General features: G+C 36.1%; 1 protein-coding gene across 1 annotated transcript in view; it reads left to right on the top strand.

Annotated features, from left to right (window-relative positions):
- The first annotated feature begins 341 nt into the window (after positions 1–341).
- The window catches only part of doc2b (double C2-like domains, beta), a 279,826-nt gene continuing 256,854 nt past the window's right edge, over positions 342–23,313 (top strand). The window contains exon 1 of the mRNA XM_002934344.5: positions 342–900. Within this exon, the coding sequence (XP_002934390.1) occupies positions 582–900 (319 nt within the window). The 5' untranslated portion in view covers positions 342–581. The remainder of the gene's footprint in view (positions 901–23,313) is intronic.

Here is a 23,313-nt window from a genome sequence, read left to right as displayed (position 1 = left end):
ATTCAGTCACCTCAGACATGGGCATTAACCTTTTCTTTCAGGAAGCACCAAGTCTAGTAAAGCTGTTAGCGTTTTATCACTTGTGGAACAGGCAGGGAGACTGCACTGCAATAATATTTTGTATTGTCTGCTTTTAATAAAGTAGTTTATAACTGATGAGTCTCCTCGTCGGTGTTTATGGCAGTCAGTGCTGCTAATGAGGCTGACAGGTTGGAAGGTAGAGGGCTGCTCAGTGCACCTGCCCGTCCCTCATTCCTTTGCTTCCTGTATTTTGCTTGGTTGCTAACAAGTGACATCACTCAGAAGCCCCTCCTCATGCCTGTCAGTGTTTCTCTCGCTCATGCTTACGCTTAGGCTTAGGAGCCACACAGGCAGGATAAGGAACGTCTGTGACTGCGGGAGCTACAGGCAGTATGCACAAGGTGTCTGAAAGTCTCAGAGTGAGAGCAACATAATCTGCTGCAGCATCTGTGACCTTGCTGCCTACATTGTCTGCCTTTATTTATGTAACTAAACTTCAAGAAGACAACCTCTCCCTTCAATCCATTCTCTGGTTTGGGTTTCAGAGCAGAATCGCATGCATGACACTCCGAAAAGGAGAGAAAATGACCATAAGCATCCAAGAGCATATGGCCATTGATGTTTGCCCAGGTCCCATCAAGCCCATCAAACAAATCTCAGATTATTTCCCTCGGTTTCCCCGCGGTATCCCAGCGGCTGTAACTCGTGCTAACTCCCTCAAATCTAATGTGAGCCAGCCCTCTGTCAGCCCTTGTGAAACTTCCAAGGAGGAAGAGGAGGATGTGGACAAATTATTTGGAGCCTATGGAGCTGCTTCCACTGCACCTGCTAAACATGAAGAGGAAGGGGACCTGGATGGATATGATTCTGACGACTGCAGTAAGTTGCCTGCATTTAACTTTCATCTATTACTTTTTGCTTTAAATATTTATTTGACATCAAATCAAAGTGCTGATGAACCATTACAATCTGACACTTCCCAGTTTGTACTTGTCATCTGATGCCCTGGTATATAATGGTACATTGACATATACTGGTACATTTCTATTCATCTGGTCACATAGCATCATAGCAATATAACTTTCTCTGCTGTTTCAGTAAACTGGCATCTGAAAGCTATAGCAAAGCAACCTTTGTACTGAAGATGCGAAATGCTGTGCATCTGGCTCTGATACCGTTTGTTTGGAATTTATGTTAATTCATGGCATTCCCCCCTCCCTTCCTCCTATCGTTTTGCTTTTTATTCTTTGGTACCAAAGCACTAGAGACAAACAGCAGGAAAGTGAAATGCAAAAGACCTGACATGGCAATAGAAATTACCTTGACATCTTTAATAATTACATCATTTACATGTCTGTTTGCTGAAAACATCAAGGCAGGTCACTGACATGACAATCAGGAAATCAGGTTGTACAAAAGGTGAAGACAAGCCACCAGTTGCTCTGTGTTGATTGTTGATTTTCCGACACGTTTAATGAGAATGATGTGTGTGTTTTGCCTGGCTGACTAAAGCTTCACATTCAGAGCTGTTTTCCAGCTGTCCTAAACCTGCTGAGCAGCTGAAGGTGCCTGTGATCTTTCTCAGCTCTGGCTTGTTATACAGCAGGCTCGCTTGTCTATTGTTACTAAGCAAGGCAGTATTTCTGTGTCAGCAACTGTTGAATGCAACAGGAAAGGTTAAGCGATAGAGGCTTCAATTTAGTACCCTGTTAAGAAATATTCATGGGTTTTAGGATGAGGCTTTTCAGTGCCTTTGGGTGAGTTTTATGTCTAATTTATAGCTATAATCCCAAATTTACTTTAGGGCTGTCACTCATTTGGAACATCCTCCTGTATGTATTCTGGGAAAACATTCAAGCTAGCTGAACTTAATCTCTTATGCTTAAATATTTTCCATTTGTTATATATCAGAGCTGTCTTTAGGGGGAGCAAAAGGGGTGACTGCCTGGGTCCCACAGAGTAGCAGTTGTGGGAATGCTTGATAGGGAATTGCAGGTCCAAAAGAGTAAGATAAGGGATAGCAACACCTTATATTAGTGTTGACCAATATGGGTTCCAGTCACCTAGTGACAGCTACAAGGATTGGCTATTTCTACTTTATATAAAAAAAAGGAACCCCAGAAAGTTTTTTCTTTGTCCCAGACCCCGCATATATAAATATATTGCGGGGTCTGTTGCTTTTTAGTAATTTTTACTTCTCTATTGACACTTACACCAACTATTTGATGATACCAAATGAAACATTTATCGCAGCATCTATTCATCCATGACATATGCACTTACAATGTTCATTTCATAAATATGTTATTTTTTTATTATTTCTGATGTAGTAGCTGACAAGCAACATTACTGGGATGCCTCAGAGCCTTAACATCTTCCTAAATACTGTTAAGTTGATACAGAAATCTGTCTTACCAGGAAATATTTGATAATCCAGAAGAGCAGATGAATTTTTAGTAAACAAGAGCTAAGGCTAAATTAGTTTGATTTCAATTTAAGGGAAGTGATAATCTATATTTTTCTCTTGTTTTCCACATGTCTGAGTTCATATTTCAAGGTTCATCCATAGAGGTCATTTCTAAAAGAAAAAACGATCCCTAAAGACTTTTCAGACTTTTCTTGGCAAGCGTTCTCAAACTCAAACTCTATGGCTTTGTTCGTTTAGGCTCGTTTCAAGTTTTCAAAATACAGGTGCTATGATATTTTTTGTCACTAACAACTTTACCGTTATCCATACTGTTGCTTAAAGTGCTTCTTAAACTCTTTACCAAGAGAAATTTGTTTTCTAAAATGGTTTTCCCTCTCATCGACACTAAGCTGTGTGGACATGCAGACATGACATTACCTGCCTCATGATAAAAATGATGGCAGAGATTAGGGAAGGCAGGAACTTTTGGTATATTAAGAAGCCGTGAAATAATTTTAAGATCAGAGTTTTGATTCATGGTTGTAAGCAGTGAAAAGCAAGATCTCCCTTGTTTCAAGTGAGCAACTGATTTACTTTTCAAGCACAGATAAATCGCTAGCTGTTTGTTTCAATGGAATGTTTTTCAGTCCTTGTTGCGCTTCTTTCAGAACTTCAACTAAACTTTCAAATTGTCTATTTGAAACTTTCAAAATGTCTAGTAGGATATGGATAATAAAGCTCTTGTAACAGCCCTCTTGGAAGAACAATATGTATTCATAATTTTTAATCATGGATCATTTTTGCCTATAGTATAAAGAAAATAGTAATAGAACTGCTGTTTATATATATATATATATATGCAACTAACTCAGTTTCAGCAGCTTTAGAATAATAGTGATCTATGCCTTTAAAATTGAGCACAACAGATCCCCATCTTTGGGTGTCAGTGACAATGCACATGCTTAGTATGCTCTGGGCTGCTGTTAAGAAACAAAGCTTAAGGCCACTGTCAATCATGAAAACTTTAACAGAAATTGATGTTACATCTACCAAAATATTCAACAATTACTAATCAGAATTGTCTTGTGAATTTTAAGTTATACTGTATGTGTTGTAAGTTTTAATATGAAATGTGCTGTTTAATTTGGAGATTGGCATAAACATGTGTATGTAGTGTTGCAATTTGAATGATGTTTTCTTGTTATGGGTCAGGTAGTGTCAAGGCCACTTACTTTCTTTAAATGATATAAAGTAAGGAAATAAAAAAATGGTGAAGATTTTTGCATTGAAGTTACTTTTTTTATAATGTGGGCTTCCCAAAGCTTGCAGGGTTACAAAAACCAATTGTGTGTAATTCAGCTAACACAAATGGAAGTACCTATAAGCTCAAAACATGAGGCTCTGTATTTACTGCCTGTTCAAGTACAGGGCTCCGCAGAACACTGAACATTGTGCTTTAGGCAGCAAGCAAGGCACATGTAGCACATCAGTGAGCCTACAGATGAAAGCAATTTTGTACCCGTTTTAAAGCTTAGCACTGGAGTGTGCATTTGTCATGAATTCACCATGTGGCAAATTACTGTGATTTCTGTTCTGGCTGATATCTGGTGGATATTTTAGTGATTTTTTTTCCTGCTGCATACTCACAAAATAGTTTGTTCATGGCAAAGTCATAAAAGCTTTACAAAACATTTCTCCAATCTTTAACTTCAATAGCCTTCATCCCAAGTCCTGCCTGAGGGCCAGATAAAGAATTTTGGCCCCCAAGGCCCGAAATTCAGAAGGTTGAATCTCTGCATGGATATTTGCAGTAATTTTAAGTGCTCTGGGCATAATCAGAATTTTATTTAATGCAATCCGACACTTCCATTGCTTTAGAGTAAAAGATGCTTGCTTAATTCCAAACATATATTTTCATTAGATAAGTGACAAAGATAAATATTACTGCACTCAGCTGTCAGACTGCTGTGTCATCATCCTATATGGAATTTAGGCAGCTTGCTAGCAATCCAATTTAGACATATGTCATTTGGGAATATTTATTTTTGCCTCCTGTTGCTGTATTGCTCTGCCTTTACATAACTGAGAACAAATTAAATTCCCATTTCTTAAGATAAATTATGTATTATTAAACTACATAAGGTGATATGCTTCAGAATATATATCTGCTGGAAAACACATTTATATTTCAGTGATGAGTATATCCACTGTGATTATAGGGATGGGATTCCTGTGTAGATGGAAAGGTTTATATTTGCAACTTACAGATCTGTTATTACCTTGAGGCACCCAACAGCTGAGCCACATCGAGAACTAACAGATGAAAGCACATATATTCTTCCCTTTTAATTTGCTTAGTGTTTTCACTTTTAGAAGGCAAAGAAGACTTTGGGCTCTTCTAATCTTTCCAAAATAAATTCATACAAATAGAAAGCATCTATGGAATGAATGCTGTCATCAATTATTTCGGACATAATCTCTACAAGAAGAGATAGAAGAGATTGCAGTCATGGAAATAAATTACTTAGGCCAAAAACTTTCCTTTATACTTGAAGTTGACCAAGATGGATTTTTTTTTACCAGCCTTGGATACTATCTTACAGTTGACACATTAGAAACATTTCTTATATATACCATATTTAATATGTTATAAAGATTACATATTAATACACAGTTTTGCAGATTATAAAATTTATGAAGTATTCCTTATAACAGAGCTGTCCAACTGGCTGCCCACTGGCTGCATCTGTCTGGTTGCGGTAACTGCTTACCTTTGTGTAATCTTTAAATGCTATAAGTACTGAGATTAACTGGCCCCCTGCATTGTTCACACCTCAGATTCAGGCTGTAAACTCATGTATTGTTCATACCTGTAAGGCTTTGCATTGCTCACACCGGCAATCCCCCCCCCCCCCCACATTGTTCACACCTGCAATGTCCTGCATTGTTCACACCAGTAAGGTCATAAATTGTCACTAGTGTCAGCCTGTGTATTGCTCACACCTGCGAGACCCTGTATTGTTCACACCTGTAATACCCTGATAAGTTTCCCTGTCTCCTGCCCTACTTTGCCTGTGCCAGCTGCACCCTGCCTGTGTGTGCCATACTCTGCCTGCCCTATGTTGCCCATGTGTCATAATTTGCTTTCCATACTCTGCTTGGGTGTGTCTTATGCTGTCTGTCCCACCCTGCCTGCATGTGCCATAATTTGCTTTCCATACTCTGCTTGTGTGTGCTATACTCTGCCTGCCCTACCCTGCCTGCATGTGCCATACTCTGCCTACCCTATTCTGGCTGTGTGTGCCATACTCTGCCTGCCCTGCTTTGTCTGTTGGAGGGGAGTCTGGTGGGGGTATGTTAGCATTTGGAAATAGTTATTACTGTATATGGTATATGTTTATGTGCTGGGGTTTGCTGCACTATCCACAGGGGAAGAGGAGGCATATAAGGATATGTCTTACAATGATTTCATGAACTTTTTTCACATATGAGTAATGGGTGATATCCCTGCAGTGAGCACCAAATATTTGTTTTTTTCTGGTGTGCTTCAATCATTAATGTGGGTATGGTCTTAAAAGTGCTTTTGATGATATGGGTGTGGTTTAAAAAGGAACGTGTTCAAAAATAACTTATCGTCCCTCCACCACATAGGTCATAATATTTCCGGCCCTCGGTACCACAAAAGTTGGACAGCACTGCTTTAAGAGATTTAGATAAGTACTCTAAATCTAAAGGAATTCTCTTCTTAGATAATTCCTTTAGTACTTAGCTAGGTGCAGAACAAGTAATTTTTAAACTTTAGTCAAAAATAAATAGATAATGTAAATGCTTGGCTTTAAATCAATCAAATGATTTACCATGTCCTGAGTAGGTTAATCCCAGTTTAGCATAATAACTTCTGGAGCATGTGGTATTTACATTGTTCCTTAACCTGTGTCTATATAGCTCTGAGGTGTTTAGTAATGTGGTTTTGATTGTAAAAGCTTAAACTCTATACATACATAAATAAGCACTGTTGTTATACAGCAACAATTATATATGTGTATACAATAGGTTATAAGAAATATGATTATAAATGGTATATTGTATACATTAAGAAATATACTGCACCTGAGATTTAACAGCATTAACCATCAGCCTAATATATAATGCTACAGAATATAAGAATACTTAGTAAGATAGTAAGTTATATTGATGATTAATGCATTAAAACAAATGCATTAAATAAAATTTGATGTGTTCCTTTTTCTGTCTAAAAAAGTAATTGTCTAGAATGTAAAATGTTCTGTAACATGCATGGCACCTACTGGATATTTAACCTGTTTCAAGCTGCATTATAAATGTAACTTTTTCAAACTGAATTCCGGAACCTGTTCTTCCTTCTTTTGCACATCGCTGTCTTAACTTCTTTGCAACAGTCTGATTCATCACTTATTGTCTATACATCTGAATCATACGGTTCAGTTTCTGTACATTTATCTGAGACATATGCAGACATATGCAGCTTACTACAACCATGTCCAAGAACCTTTATTTGTACTAATCTATCTGGATTTATCTTTTGCTTTTGACATTTCCTGAAGAGTTTACTCTGCTTTTGTAGGAAAACTTGTAGAGTCCGTGTCTGCCACATTGTGACCTCTTTAATATTTCTAGATATTACCAAAAATCTGTACATAACCTGCAAACTGTGTCATGATATATAGTTCACTTGTCATAATTGCAGATTTTGGTGTGTCAAGTACCATGTATTTTTGAAATTTGTGTATTTTAAGAAATAATGTAGCCCTTTATACATGTACTGCACCCTTGTGCTGTATATGGTCACATAACTTCTTAGTGATTAATTATATCCTTTTGATTTAGAATTTACTCCCTGTACTGTAAGGCTTCTAATGTTACAAAGGAACAAGAGTGAGCACTAACTCTGCCTCAGGTATTCACAGTTCTTTTAGCTGATGGTCCTTTCAGCTATACCATCATATAAAATGATCCCCCAACCAAAATGACCAACAAACAGATAATTCACTTTTAGTTTCCTGATTCCAGTGCAAACCTGTGCTGTTTATTTTCAATCTACAGCAATTGGATCTATTTGGTGTGAAATGTATTTAATACTATCTGGGATCAGTGATAACAAGCAACAGCCTATGTAACACTCTTGTTGCTTATTGAGTAGTTGCTTCCTGTAGGGGAAGAAATAAAGATCAACTCTTATTTCTTAGATGCCCTCTTTGTATATTTAAGAATTTTTTTTTAAGGTTTAATGTGATATTAGTGCAGATTTGGAGTGCTAATAACCAGTTTTGTTTTTGGTACTGATTTATTTAAGATTTATGATGTCAGCTTAATGTATACATCAACTGGGGAGATGCTAAGAAAGTATCAAAGGTATCAAAAACCATAATCTGGGATGGCAAATGATAATTGATTCATGAAAACTTGATCTATGTCTATAGCCAATGAGAAGAAGGTCAACTCAGCCTATCAGAATAAAATGGCGTTATCAGCTGAACCTTTAGTTATAAAGATTGCAATATGTATATTTTATATATGTATATATATATATACTTGACAAGCAATATATTTGCCCAAGACTACTCATCCACAGTAATCTGTCAGCACACTGCTTGAACTAACCTAGTACAGCTATAATGATAACTGATTGGTGGCTGTGATTTACTAGAGTAAATCCAGCCCACACTATTCTATAAGCATTAAAGGAGAATGCAAGTCAAAATATAAAAAGCATACTGCCCAATAGTCCTCCTATTGTTTAGTAAAAATGCCACACTTTGGCTCACCTAATCAAATATTTACTCAGTCACACTTACTTCACATTTTCTAGAACAGGCAGCCATCTCTAAAAAGGTATTCTCCCTTCCTTTCCCTCCTTGCTTCATACTGCACATGTGTTTCATTCCCTCCCCCCCTCCCCTCTGGCATATCCACTTCTGATTGGCTGGTGGGCATGTGTAGCTCAGAACAGCAGACAGGATCAAGTTACACACATGCTCAGAGAATATGAATTCAGTGATGTCAATGTAGTCTTCACACTGCTGTAGGATTCAAGCACCATATCTCAGAGAAGCAAGCAGGGATCTGGGAATTTAGATATGCAGTAAGTACTTAAAAAGAATGCCTTTAGATTTACTTTTAATTTATATTTCATTGTCCTTTAAATGTCTGCTGCAGTGTTTTATATTATGCCCTGGTGTCGTAAATTTGCACATCTGTAAGAAATACCTTATTCTCAGACTTGGTCTAATATATATATAATTTTTTTTTCTGATATTTGGGCTATCCAATTCTATATTTCTACACTGTGTATTCCTAATGGGAAATGTTCATGTTCATTTCCCATTAAGAATACACAGTGTAGAAATATAGAATTGGATAGCCCAAATATCAACATTTCCCCTACCTATATCTACTTTATAGATATACCAAGTCCATGTTGTGTTACTTTCTTTAAGTGTCCCAGTTAATCTGGGCTTTACCTCATTTAATATTCATAATTACCTTCTTAATTCATTTACTCTTTACTTTTCTTTATTCTCAATGCTGGTACAAGCTGGAGAAACAGTTGAGAATTGTATAAGCTAAAATGAGTGTTTGCATTTTCTCTTCTCTTCTTTCTTAAATAAAAAGTGGCAGGAGTGATTTTATTTAAAAAAAGACACCTTTATCATTTCCTGGCACATAGGTTATTCTTAGCCCATTGCCAGGCGGATCAATGATGGAGAAGTTAACAGTAGCAGTTAATGTCATTAAAATGATGCATTAGGGACTTGCTGTTACTCTGAAATCACTGATATATTACTTTTCCTTCTGTAACCTTGTTGAGGTGGTGACCAGGGTACTCTTTTGTGAGTGCCATACCTAGTGTTTTCTTTCTGATATTAAGCACATGGAATCTATTATTCTGAATGCTTTGGACCTGGGGATTTTCTGGATAATAGGTTTTTCCAAAATTTGAAGCACATTGCCTTCAAGCTGCTAAACACATTAGACATAAAAAGTATGCTAGCTACATTACGTCAAAAATTTTGAATTTTTTGTTAGGACACTATGGGAAAAGGCATTGCCATATTTTAGAACATTCTGGATAATAGACCTCCTACCTGTTATCATTATGTTCTTTCCCTGCAGTGAATTTAAGCATCAATAAATCAATTATACATTATTATTTCTAATGTTTGCAGCTGGTTAAGGAAAAAAAAATAACATTATACACTGAAAGCTGCCCATTGGAAAGAAATAATGATGTCACTTTGTTTCCTCATGACCACATGGAATGCATGACTAATTTATGGTGTTATCAGATAAATTAAGATCACCATGCAGATAATTGGAATGTTTCAATTCTCCATGTCAAAATACACTGGTACATGGACATCCACGGGATCTTGCACACCAGCAAGCTGCTGCTGATAGCTGACACCAGAATGGTCAGAAATTTCAGAAAGTTTGTAACCCATGTCAACCAATAAAAAGTAGCATTTACTGGTCACATGTTTAATGGCAAACTTGATGACTTTTATTTTAGTACCCCTTACATTATGATTCCAAAAGAAATCTATGAATTAGATATTTCTAATACTACAAGTTTATATCTATTGAAAAGCTATACATGCCCTCAGATTTATATGGCGGAAGCCTAATGTATGTATACTGGCAGGCTCTTTGTTTAATGAAGTCGATGGTATGGAAACAACAGTGCCATTGTTTCTGAAACCATCGGTCAAGGATAATCAAGCATCTTGAGAAATTGCACTCAGTAATTGCTTGACATTTATTGCAAAGCTTTATAGATAACACGGTACAAGCACCAGGTCTCTACATAAGCATCAATAAATTCAATTGGATCCAGATTTTAGCATGAAAGCAGATTTACTGCTTAGGAGTATTGGCAATCTACAGGCATAAGGTGATAGTTTGTTTTCACTTAAATGTTCAATACTCAGTAAAACCTTTCAGCCATTTTCACTCTAAGTAATAGTAATGATTGTGGTAAAAAAAATAGGTCCTACTGTATAGTAATAAACACCTTGCTTCCTTAGGCTGGTGTAGAACTATAACAATTTCAGTGGAGTTAGTATGTTAGGGAACACAAATTGGACAAGCCTGCTTTAGGATAACCCATAATTTAAAGCAGTTGTTATGCAATAGTTATTAAATTCATCACTGATTGGCAATTGTTGAGCAATAGATGTGTACCTAATGTGAATCCACGTATTCTCTATGGAATTTTACTGACCTTGTTGTAAAGTGTTGCACAGAGAAAATTATCTTACAGTGGGAGCTAATAATGATACAAGCCTAATTTACTATGGCTTTAGCACTAATTACAAGCTCACTCTGGCTTCTGTTGAAGCACACATAAATGTTTACTTGTAGAGAGAATGTTGAACTGCAGTTGAAGTGTACATTATATGTGAATGCATTTGTTTATTATTCTAGTGCCTGAAATTAAGCTCTAATGTGCATAGTCTAATATTTATTTTTAGTCACCTTAATTGAGAGCATTAAAGTTAATTAAGGTGGTTTTAACAGGGCCAGCTGGTGTTTTGTTCCTTAAGTGCGGGGACTTGTAAAGAACATCTAGCAGTGTAACAGGTGTCAATCCCTCAAGCAAGGGCTGCCCAGCCAGATGTGTTTTATCGCAAGTTTGTCATATGGTCACTATTTTTAACTTTTCACAACATTAAAGGGCAGTGTCACAAAATGCTATGTTTTACTTCAAAAGTGTAAAGCAGCATATGTTTTATCCATAGGCCATTGGTGTGTGTGCGTATATGTATATATATGTTGTCTATGAGTTTAAGTATGTCTATATCTTAACGCACAAGAAAGCGAAGTCCCATGTATGACATAAAGAAGTCACAATATATGCATAGTGCTAGAGAATTGGGATGAAAACTAAGGCTGAGGTGGGGGAGGCTTAAAATGCTACTGAAGGAGCAATGCAATAGACAGCATTTGCACGTTTATTGATGCATTATACTCTTTTCTCATTAAAATGCATAATGGACTACTGTTCTGTGATCTTTAAAGCCTGGTGAAAGAGCAATGTAAAAGAGGGATTGAGATGGCTTTGTTAATGCATTTGGCACACTCACCCATAACCTTTTTTCCCTCTGAAACAAATGATGAGCTGCTATATGTTTGGCATTGATACATCAATAACCCTTACATCCATCTATATATAGTAGTAATACACTGTTTGCCACTTAAAGGCATCAGTCAATAATTCTTATATGGCATGCTTGTTCACTGTGTGTACCAGTTACTTTTGAGTTTATTTCCAAACCACTAACATATTTTTTAAATAGAAAGTTTGTATTGTAGTCACTGTGTAATTAAAAGATTTATTTTAAAGTGTTCATGGATTGAAGGTTAGAGGCTCCATAAATTAAGTGGGTCTAATACAAATGGACGTGGAACACAGCAGAGACTTCAAATATTGTTATATTTTACAGTAATCAGAAATACAATACTGCTTATATATTCCTTTTGCAATGATGCCTGCTAGTAGCTGCTTCATAAGACAATTGTTGCCTTTATAATTCAGCATGCTTTTGTGTCTGATTTTGCCTAACAGCATGCCTCCTTTCCAATCCTAGCCTCCTAGTTAGTGTGGATGGGAATTCCCTGCAGTTATACAGTAAATGCAGATAATGTCATGCTTATTTTTATAATTGCTCAGCAGGCTTTTATATACAGTGGAAGGTTGACTGGCTCATTTACTGAGGGGTGACCACAGCATAGGCACCAACAAATTGCAAAGAATTTAACAACACTTCTGCAGCCATCGCAGAAATTACGGCTTGGGTGTGGGGCAAACACCCATTATACTGAGGTACTGTTTGTATCTCTGCTTCAACTTATTGGATCCTTTCCTATATACATTATTGCCAGAAAGCTTTTTTTAAAGGTGATACTGAGATATTGCTGTAGAAACGCAGAGCATCTTATTCTTATCATTATTTTGATTCACAACTATTGAGGCTGGTGTGGCTGTTGTACAATGTTCAATCTATCTTGGTCAGCTGATCAGAAGCTTTGGTTTACAGTATCATTTGTGTGCATGATGCTCAAATCTATCTTTTCTCCCAAGAATTGCCCTTTCTGTAAGCTCTTGTGTATATTTTCCTTGCCTAAAACTCAACATGGACAAAGCCAAACTAATAACCCTTCAGTTTCTTCATCTGCTCTCATCCCTGAAATAACAATCAATGCTGATACCAACCATTTCTCTCAGTTTAGTAATATTTCCCATATGTGACCCTTCCTTGCACTTGAGACAACCAAATTCTCTTGCATTCACTTTTTCATCTAAGAAACAACCTTATCCCTTACCAGTTGCTGACCTTTCATAATGCCCTTATTTTCCTAGTTAAAGATTTTCGCTACAAACTCCCACTGTCTAGACTCACAGAATCTCTACTACCACACAGATCAACCCCAGCTTATTATGTCTTACTCCCTGTAAGCTCTTCAGAACACAAGAGCCCCAAGACTTTGTTGCTTTCCAGTTTTGCCAGCAAAATGGCAGGTTGTTTTACATGATCATTGCTTTTTGGGTAATTGTTATTGCTGTTTTGTAAAATGTTTTGTGGTTAGGATATGTTATGGTTCATTTTGCCCTTACGAATGCAGTGCACAAACTTCAGATTGCCACATTTATTCCTATTATTGCAGCTGAGCACTTAATTGTGTCCATTACAGTGTAATCATATATAGAGATGAGTGAATCTGTCCTGTTTTGCTTTGCCAGAAAAAAAAGTGAAACAGAAAAAATTGCAACATTCCCAAAAATTTGCGAAACAAGGGTGTCACACAACTTTTTTTGACGCAACTTTGACCATTTTTGACGCAACCGCAACTTTTTTTTAAATTTTTTCACACCAATGGCGAAATGCGGAAATTCACTGCAAATCCATGCCTGCAGAAAAAAATTCGCTCATTACTAATCATATATACTAGGGTCAGTTTTTTCAGGAGCCTAGAGTCTTTAAAATGTGAGAAGAAACCCAGTCAGATACACATAATATACAGGGACAAGTGCAGTAAAGAAAATAATTAGCAATTATATGTGGCTGGAATAATGAAATGTTGCCTGATATAAATAATGTGATCTAGCTAAAAGAATATAAACTATGCAATAATCATTAAATATGATTGCTATCCAGAGTTCTTTGTGGCCACATACATAAGGGTATCTGTGAGCTTGTCTGTATAGATTTCAAAATCTCCTACAGGACAAGAACACAAAACAGTTTGAAATGAAAAATACTGCAGAAAACATTGTTGCACTTCTAAATTCAGTGTCACTGACCCAATGACAGATGTACTGAGGGAAGCAGAGAAGGTGAGATACCTGTCATTATTGATTATAGCGGACTGTTACGCTACCAGCCTTGTACAACTCAGGTGTGAAATGTGTTTGCACAGCAAACATAGGTGTTTCAAGAACTGTTGTACCAGAAAATCAATTATGTTTGTGCTGTTCTTTAAATAAAATCAATATAAAACTATAAACGCAAACCGAAGATGCCAGGTTTTTTTCCCTTCAGGAAGATAAAACTTACAAAAGCATAACAAGGCTGTGAAGCTGACAACACTATGAAAATGTAAATGCAGACTTTATCTTTATAGTTCAATAATGGATCTGAAGAGTGCAAAGCAACCCAAGGCCCAATAATTGATTAGACCAAAATGCATCTCACCAGACTTCAGATGGTTTCAGCTTGTTCTACACACACAGCGGGGACTTTGCTCATTTTTTAAAAGATATCCCATATTTCAGTTAAAGTGTAAGCTATAGTGTTACGACTAGTTCAGCCATATATACAGGTATCGGACCCCTTATCTGGAAACCCGCTATCTAGAAAGTTTTGAATTACAGAAAGGCCATCTCCCATAGACTCAATTATAGGCAAATAATTCTAATTTTTAAAAGTGATTTCCTTTTTCTCTGTAATAATAAAACAGTACCTTGTACTTGATCCCAACTAAGATGTAACTAATCCTTATTGGAGGCAAAACAACCTATTGGGTTTATTCAATATTTAAATGATTTTTATAAGACTTAAGGTATGGAGATCCAAATTATGGAAATATCCCTTATCCAGAAAAGCATTGGTCCCATACCTGTAATGCCTTTTTGTGGCTTCAAAATATTATTTTTACACAATAACTCAAGTTTTGGGGTCTGTGGCTGTGACCTATTATTCACTGTTGGCATCATTTTGTGATTAATATCCCTGAGGGTAAAACATGTAGAATATGCTGCTTCACACTGAGTTCCATGTGTGCTCATCTCTCCTTGAGCAGTTACAAGGTGAAACATATTAGACAGAATAACTGCATTTAGAGGTGTTTTCTTTGGACAATATACTATACATCACATTTCAGAGCAAATGATACCGCAGTATGGAATAATTGTGTGCACATTGATTTTCGCACCCTTTGTTCAGAAAAACTCAGTTTGAATTGTAACCCATATAGACCTATAGACTTTTTTCTGTTCACAGGAGCTTTATTGCCATAATACAGGCTGTAAACCAGTTCCATCCATCAACTCCTGCTTTCTAAGAAGTGGCAATATTTTCTTCACAAACTAGCTATTCTCACCATGTTTTTTTCTTCTCAGTTCACTTTGCTATTTAGTTACTATTAAAATGATAGTATATGTTAAGACTGCAGCATTTTAAACCTCTTGCCTAAGTTTACAGTGCCCTGTGTTCCAAGAGAGTATCCATTATTACTAATGCAGCTAATTCTTCCCCACCACATCTCTCAAGTGACCAGATACCTGCCACACACATCACCACTGCATACATAAAATAAGCTCAAGCAGGAGATAAAAGCATCATCAATGTGGACAGGCAGTTGGCAGGATCTTAGCAACATAGAAACATCCTGCCCAGTGCTTTAGACATTTAATGTGCATTTTGGAATTGTCTCCTACTATGTTCTATCTTGCCACTACTGTTCTGTGTAGACTAGATTCACAACGTGCATAAAATGTCTAAACAACCATTGGCAAGTCCACTGTACTATGATTCTGTCTGCTTGTGCCTAGAAAGTGCATATTGGAACTTAAGGTTTCAAATTCTGCATAACATGATTTCTGAAACTGATTTCTACAGTAACGAAAACCAAGGGCATATAAAAATAATCCAGTAAAAAAAAAATGGTTTGCAAAATAGATTTTTTTATACAACATCATCATTCCATTTTACCAGCTATATTGTACCAGGCAATGTCCCAACTTTTTATAAATTATCCTCTATGAATTTTGGCATAAATATACCACCCTTCTTTGAATATATTCTTTTAGGATCCAATTTTGTCCTTCTATTTGCTTGGCCAAAGCATGCAAGCACAAAAGTAGAATAAAAGATGATAGGACATCATAATCAATTTGTTTTCTAGCTTCTAGGGTCACTTACAACACTATGAAATGTAGTCAAATATTTCAGTGTTACATGGATAATTTCCATAAAAATATCAGCAATAACTTTATTTTTTATATAATCTTTTCTTCCTGTTAAGGCAGTCACCAAGTAAGTCATCTTCACCAAGTAAGTCATTCAAACTACTGTCTTGTTCCTATGGTCAGGGGCTCAAATAATAATAATTATTTATTTTTGTACCATTTTAAAGTGCATTGCTGTGCCTGCAGTCATCAATAAGCTTATTATTTGCTCCTCAGTAGCAAGAAAGCTCACAATGGCAATGAAATATTTAGGGAGGCTTATTTATTAAAATTTGAATTTGCAAATTGTACAGTTTTTTCAACTCAAATAAACTTGAAAAGTCTTCAGACTCAAATGTTTTCTCACATATTAAAATATTAGAATCTAAAAAACTTGATTGAATAAAACATTTATATGTTAAAATATGTTTAAATATTTATATGCATGGAAATCGTGTTTGTAATCGTATTATTTTCAATGGGTCTGCAAACTCTCAAAATTTGTAAATCTTTCAAAAGATTCGCAAACTGCCCAAAATTTTTCAAAATGGCTAAAATATTACACGTCCCAAAAAAATTGTCAAAAATTGATGCGCGTGTCAAAATTTTTTTTACACGTGTCATTTTTTTGATGCACATGCTGATTTATTTTTTTATGCTAGCGGCAATTTTTGGTCATGTGACGAATTGTTGCCCATTTTGTGAAAAAATCCACCAATGGCAAAACGTGGAAATTCGCAGCTATTCCACACCTGGCAAAAAATTTTGCCCATCACTACCTAGGGCAACTACCATGGACTTCTACATAAACTCGTTTTTAGATGCCAAAGTTTTACATTTTTCACACTTCGAACATTTGAGTTTTGAAGACCTAAATTAAATTCATGAGTTTCAGTGCAAAAAAAATTTGAATCCCTGTAAAAATTTCAATTCAAAAATTGATAAATGAGTCCCCTGGTGTAATACAATTAGAAAAAGAAACCCAATTAAAGGGATTATGTAACAAGAGACAGTAAATTTGCCTAGGTGCAGTAACCTACAGCAACCAATCAGCAGGTACCATATACTGGTCACCTGTTAAAAAGTATACATCTTATTGTTTGCACTGGGTTACTTATTATTATAAGTAATACATTTATAAAATGCTAGCATAGAGTAAAAATGTTTACAGTCTAAAAGGAGAAGGGTGACTTTTATCACTTATGGGAGAAACAGTATGTTTAACAGATGCACTAAATATTAAAAAACACATAGCACACAATAAGTCCAAATAGCGAGCCAGCAGAGCACAAACCACTCTAATGGCTACCCATTGTATCCTTATATTGAATCTTGTCTAGCAAGAGAAGCAAAACATCCTGTAAAACAATATCTAGGCAAATAAACCAACCAGATGGTTGATATATTCCAAATCGAAGGGGTACAGAGTAAAAAATTAAATCAAAAAACAAAAATAGACTGAATGCTGAATCTTTACATGGCACTAAAATATACCTCTAAGGTGTAATTCCCAAAAAGGGACATTTTAACAGTATAAATGCAACCAAGATGCCAAGAACTAGACAGCTATATGTTGAATGCCAAAGTGTCAGATTGGGACAGGACACTAATTGCTGTTAGTGCAGTAAAAAGGGATAGAACATGAAATTAGATTTTATTTAATCTGTTCAACTGGCCCAAAACCTGTTTTTATTCTGTTAGAAAATACTTCTCATTGGTATATCCCATTATTTAATAACCACATTATTATTTCAGACAGGAAGAGTATTGCCAGAAGAAAGGATGTAACTGGATTTTATTAAACAACTGCAGAAAAGTGATGTCTTGAATAAGTCTTTCCACAGTATAAATATGTTTCTGTTAATTTTACTTTATACCTGGGTACTTTGGGCACTTGGGACCGTATTCATACATAAATCTGCTCAAAGGTGCCAAGAATATCCTGTAAGTGGCAACACATTGGGATGAGTTTACCTGGAAATCTTATTTGGTGTTTTTCTTCATGTCTGAAATAACTAACCCTCAGGGCAATAAGAGTATGCCCTCTGGGTAATGTATAATGGGTTTGTTTGTCACTTCAGTTTAGCTGCTGTTTAAACTGGCAGCATTCCAACAGACTAAAGAAATCACATTTGAAATCACATTAAATATTAAATGAAAGTATATTCTAATTAATATGCCTTCTGAAACTATTTGTTGTCATAATTGGAAAAAGAAAACTTTCCATGTACTAGCTATGTGAAGAAAGATCATTTTTACCGAAGCAGTGATTTACTTTAAATATTTACTTATAAGTTTGCTGGAAAATATGTTTCCGAGGCTCACAATGGATAGGTGAAGAGCCAACAATTCTATACAGACCAATAACTCTGTCACTCGTGGGGATATTAGAACAAGCTTGTTTAGACTCACATTTATAAATCCAAAATATAAAATGAGTAATGTACTTTATGGCATCAGAATGCCAATCTTTAAATATGCTACTTTCATGCATAATAATGCATAATAACTGTCCATGGACTGTCCTGATTTTTGAAATTCAGCAAATATTTCTTCTTGAAATGCTAACATTTTTTTATGTAATTAGCAGCATACAAGTATTTTAGTATTCCTGTAGTTTGGAAAAACTCTCATCTCACTTTGCAAACCACTATTTAAAGATTAAACTTATATTATATATAAACTAATATACATTAGCATTTTATATAAAAAATATTTTTAATCAGTGGAGTGTACCAATCAGCTTACCTCCTATTGCCCTTGTTTTGCTAGAATAGTTCTGAATCACACATCCCAGATCAGGGTGCATCTGGTATAACTTGTATGGATGAGTAAATGAGGGGCGTAGTCTAAATTGTCCATATTTTCATTTTAGAAGTTTAGAAAGTATCCAGGTTCTGGATGGCTTAAGAACCTGCACTGCACAGAGTATAACTGATTCACAATACAATGGTTTATATACTTACATGGTCAATACTATCCTGCTAATTTAACCTTTAGCAGAAAATTACTTGTTCTGGCAAAATGTTTTGGTATTTCTCTATAAGGGTTATTTAAAAATATATGCTCTAGGGATGTTAAAGTGGCATAATTTAGCTTGCAAATGTCACCACTTGCCAAATAAATGTAATTGGAAATGGGTGCTCCACACCACCACAGTCTGCCCAGTTATCATGAATGCCTGGCATGACACATTTTGTGCTTGGGGCATTGTTACCTTTCATATTTAGTTTAATATGATATGCACAAAATTTTATAGCAAAATGGCTCCAGTGCAATACTTCAGCTCATTAGGTATACAGTCTGTATAGTAGATAGTTCTGCCCTTTTTACCTTTTACACAAAATGTTAAATAAACACATTTTGTTTTGCTTACGTATTCATAGTATAAAAGCATTATATGTGCTTATTAGATGAGAGCTCACATTTCGTGTAATAAAGAGATGTCATTAAAGAATTGGATCAAGGTTGGACTACTTGTGCTGAGAACCCATTAAAGAAGGTGAATATCTTTTAAGTATTGCCTACTTACAAGCAGGGCTTTTATTACAGGAGAAGCATTTGACAGGGGTAATTACATCTGTCAGTCTTTTAAAATGCCATCTTCCATTGTAAAAAATACTTTTATGGCACCCAATGATCTCTCAATGCCATAGCAGCATGTAATATAATTAAAGTGAAAAGGTTATTTCTGTTGTGAATAGCCCATTTGGTGCATTTAATGATCACCAGCAGGAACCAGGGATTTTACAAGTGTCTATAAGAGGAAGGAAATAATGAACCAGAATTCATTAATAGTGCTTTTTCGTAGTATAAATGGTCTGATGTAATGAAGTCAGTGCCTATAAATAGATAAACGAGGTTTGAAAAACCCTACCACTAAAATTATGTAAAAAGTCTATTTTAAAATATGTAATTTGAAAACACTTTAAAGGAGCTTGATTTTACTGAGGGGGTTAAATAACATTATTAGTTAGCAATTTATTTCTAGCCTGGAAGATACCAGCTATGCAAAAATTTCTGATTCAGTCAGCTTCTGCAGTGGGGTGTTTTATTTGCCAAGCTATTTGGGTCTGGCTGCCATTGACTCATGGAGTACAAACAGCTTGAACAGCTTGCTCTGCACAGAACCGATGGTGACTGATTCATTAAAATGCAAACACGCAACAAATTAGCCTTTTTACAGAATCTACGGACTCTTTCATTAAACCAAAATTGCCTGATCCATGTGAAAGAATATTTTGCTAAACACCTTTAACCTGGTGATGTATTCCCTCAGTATTTATTAAGTTCAGTATAAAGTCAGAGAAAGCAACAAGTCTAGCAGTTCTGGCTCATTTCCTAATTGTAAGACTGAGCAGGCTGATTTGTAGTAATGCAGATTGATTTTCCTCACAAACCCCATACATTTCACAGCAGCTCAGGGACAATGTAAGCCTTTATTCAATGCCTTGGATAGTCTTGTCACATGTCTGTGGAAAGCCATAGGGCTTGCTGCCTGCATTCTATACCTACTCCACCCCAAATAGCGCTGCTGCAGCCCCCCACTTAAAACATTGTCCCTTAAACAAAACAATCAGACAATAACTTTGAATAATCATGGTTGCAGCAAGTTTTATTAATAGAAAACATGGTTAAATAACGCTCATCAATATAATGTAGACTAGATAAACCCATTTAAACAAAATAACAAAACTTTATTTATACATAGGGCCTGATTCACTAAAGTGCGATAAAAATTATCGCACGCTTTTTTGCGTTAAATAAGTCGCGATAATTAGCGCGTGATTCACTATAGTATTATCGCGTGTGTTAAGTCGCCATTTTCGCATGCGGTATTTTTTGCGCTAGTTTTAACGCATGCGTTAATTTCCGCGCTGAAAAGAATACGATCGCATGATTCACTATAACTTAGGCGTGCTAAATATCGCATTCGGCTATGCGAAAATTAACACCTACTACAGGCAGGTGAAAAATTATAGAAAAGTACAGTAAATGAGTTTTTGGCAATAAAATATGGACTTACAGTGTTATTTATTCAAGTATGTGTCTTTTTACTCAATTTTACTAAAGTCTTGGCATGTATGGAATTTCGCTACTAATATACAGTACTATAGCGGTAAATATGTAGTCGCCAAAATATACAGTACAATAGTGGTAAATATTTAGTCACGATATTATACAGTACTATAGCGGTGAATATTTTGTCGCGATAATATACAGTACTATAGCGGTGCATATTTTGTCGCGATAATATACAGTACTATAGCGGTGAATATGTTGTCGCGATATTATACAGTACAATAATGGTAACCATTTAGTCGCACAAAATACATTACTAGGTATAATAATTATAGAAAGGTACAGTAAATGAGCTTTTGCCAATAAAATATGGACTTTGCCGTGTTATTTATTCAAGTATATGTTCTCCCTAGAGTGACGCAGTCGCCAGTTTGCAGGGAAATGGTCATTTTTAATACAGTAATTTTCCGAAAGTATTGGCGTGTATGGCGAACATGGCGTGCGTTCATTTGCGCGACTATTTATATGCGGCTACAAGTGATGAAATGTTTCGGCAGGCATGGATTCGCAGCAAATTTTTGGACGTGCGGCGAATTTTTCCGCAGCAAATTTTTTCATGCGTTTCACAAAACAATCCGCCAATGGCAAAACGCATAAAAAAATTTGCCACGCAAAAATTCCCCGCACGTCCAAATATTGACACAGGCTTCAAAAAATAATAGTCACGGGCAACAAATTTTTTGCCCGCACAACATTTTTGCCGTTTCAGGGATCTTTCAAAATTAGTACGTAGCGTATTTTCTGCCGAGTGTAATAACTCTAGCACTTCTTTCTTTTTCTTACTTATATTTTTATTGGTTTTTGGGGGTTTTTTTTGCAAATAAACATTTATACAGCACCTCTCTAGCACTCTGTGCTCTTCCAGGGCAAAATGTCGCCAGTTTTATGCTGCCGATTGTCGCGTACGTAATGTCGCGACAATTAGCGCATGCGATAAATAGCGTGCATGCGAAAAATACCGCGCACGCTATTTATCGCGACAAAAATATCGCATGAAATACCGCGCGTAAAAAAGCGCAAGTATTCTTATAGGGAATCGTGCGAAAAGTCGTGGAAATTAAGACGTGATAACATTTTTACCGCACGCTATAAATAGCGCACGTTTTATCGCACTTTAGTGAATCAGTCCCATAGTATCTTACACAAAATCAGTAATCCCTAACCTACCAGCCCAGGTGGGCCTTAGATTAAAATGCTAGGGTTCCTTCTATACATGTGCAGTCCACATGGAATTATTAACCTGCCAGCTACTGGTACATAGATTCAATGGCATTACTGCCCAAATGCCCACTTTCCATTTGGCTAAACTAATTTAAAACTCAGGATAATTCCACCCTTTACTCCACTGCTTCCCAGGACTAGTGCTATTGCTATGACTAACTTACCACTTGCTAAAAAGCAATCCCAGCTTTCTAAAATGTGCACCCTTTATACCACTTAACCCTCTTTCTCAACCCTCCCCCAATCTCCCTTTGGGACATTCCTACAGTGAGTTCTTTATCACTACAAGTCCCTTCAAAAACAAGGTGAGGGAGTCTGGACCTGTTTCCCTGACATCCAAGTAATACAGGCTTCCTAATTAAACCCCCTCTTTCTGCTCCCTAACCCTAACCACTTTTCTTCACTCTACCAATCGCTTCCTATTCCCCCGACATCCCCTCCCCCCATTCAGGATCCTGGGGATTCTTAAGTAGCACACTTCTTTTTATGAACTACACAGGTTTATGGTTTAAAATGTACCTTCTATCATCTATCAAAGCAGGGTATTTCTCTTATAATATAAGGAGGTCTTGAGTAACTTCTAACTTGTTTGTGCATAAAATAGAAAATCATTATCACATTGAATCTACAGATACAGATCTTGTAGTGTGGGGAACAGTTATCCTGGTTTGTTTTGTTGCCTTTAATTGGGTGTTCGTAAATAATTGTTTGTATGTGTATAAACAAAAATATCCCTTGGTGTTTTTAATCAAATTTTGTCGTTTCCCATCCCTAGACAAATCAAATAAGAAGGTACCTACAGAGTTGTACAATAGTGTGATAGTTATATAGTTATAGAATAGTTAATCTGTCCTGTTTCTCTTCTCTGAAAAAAACATGAAACTGCAGAAAAATTAATGAAACGGCAAAAAATATGTCAAACGCATTGAAGTCAATAGGCGACAAATTTTCTGCACAACATTTTTGTCTCTGAGGCATTTTTGCTGTGGTGAATTTTTTTTTGACCATGACGAAATGCGGAATTCCGCTGCGAATCCATGCCCAGCTCATCACTATTCTATAATACTGTGTTTAGATTTATGTAGCTATTATAATA

The sequence above is a fragment of the Xenopus tropicalis genome, chromosome 2, assembly GCF_000004195.4.
Source record: "Xenopus tropicalis strain Nigerian chromosome 2, UCB_Xtro_10.0, whole genome shotgun sequence".
NCBI lineage: Eukaryota > Metazoa > Chordata > Amphibia > Anura > Pipidae > Xenopus > Xenopus tropicalis.
This window is presented reverse-complemented; position numbering and strand designations above follow the sequence as displayed.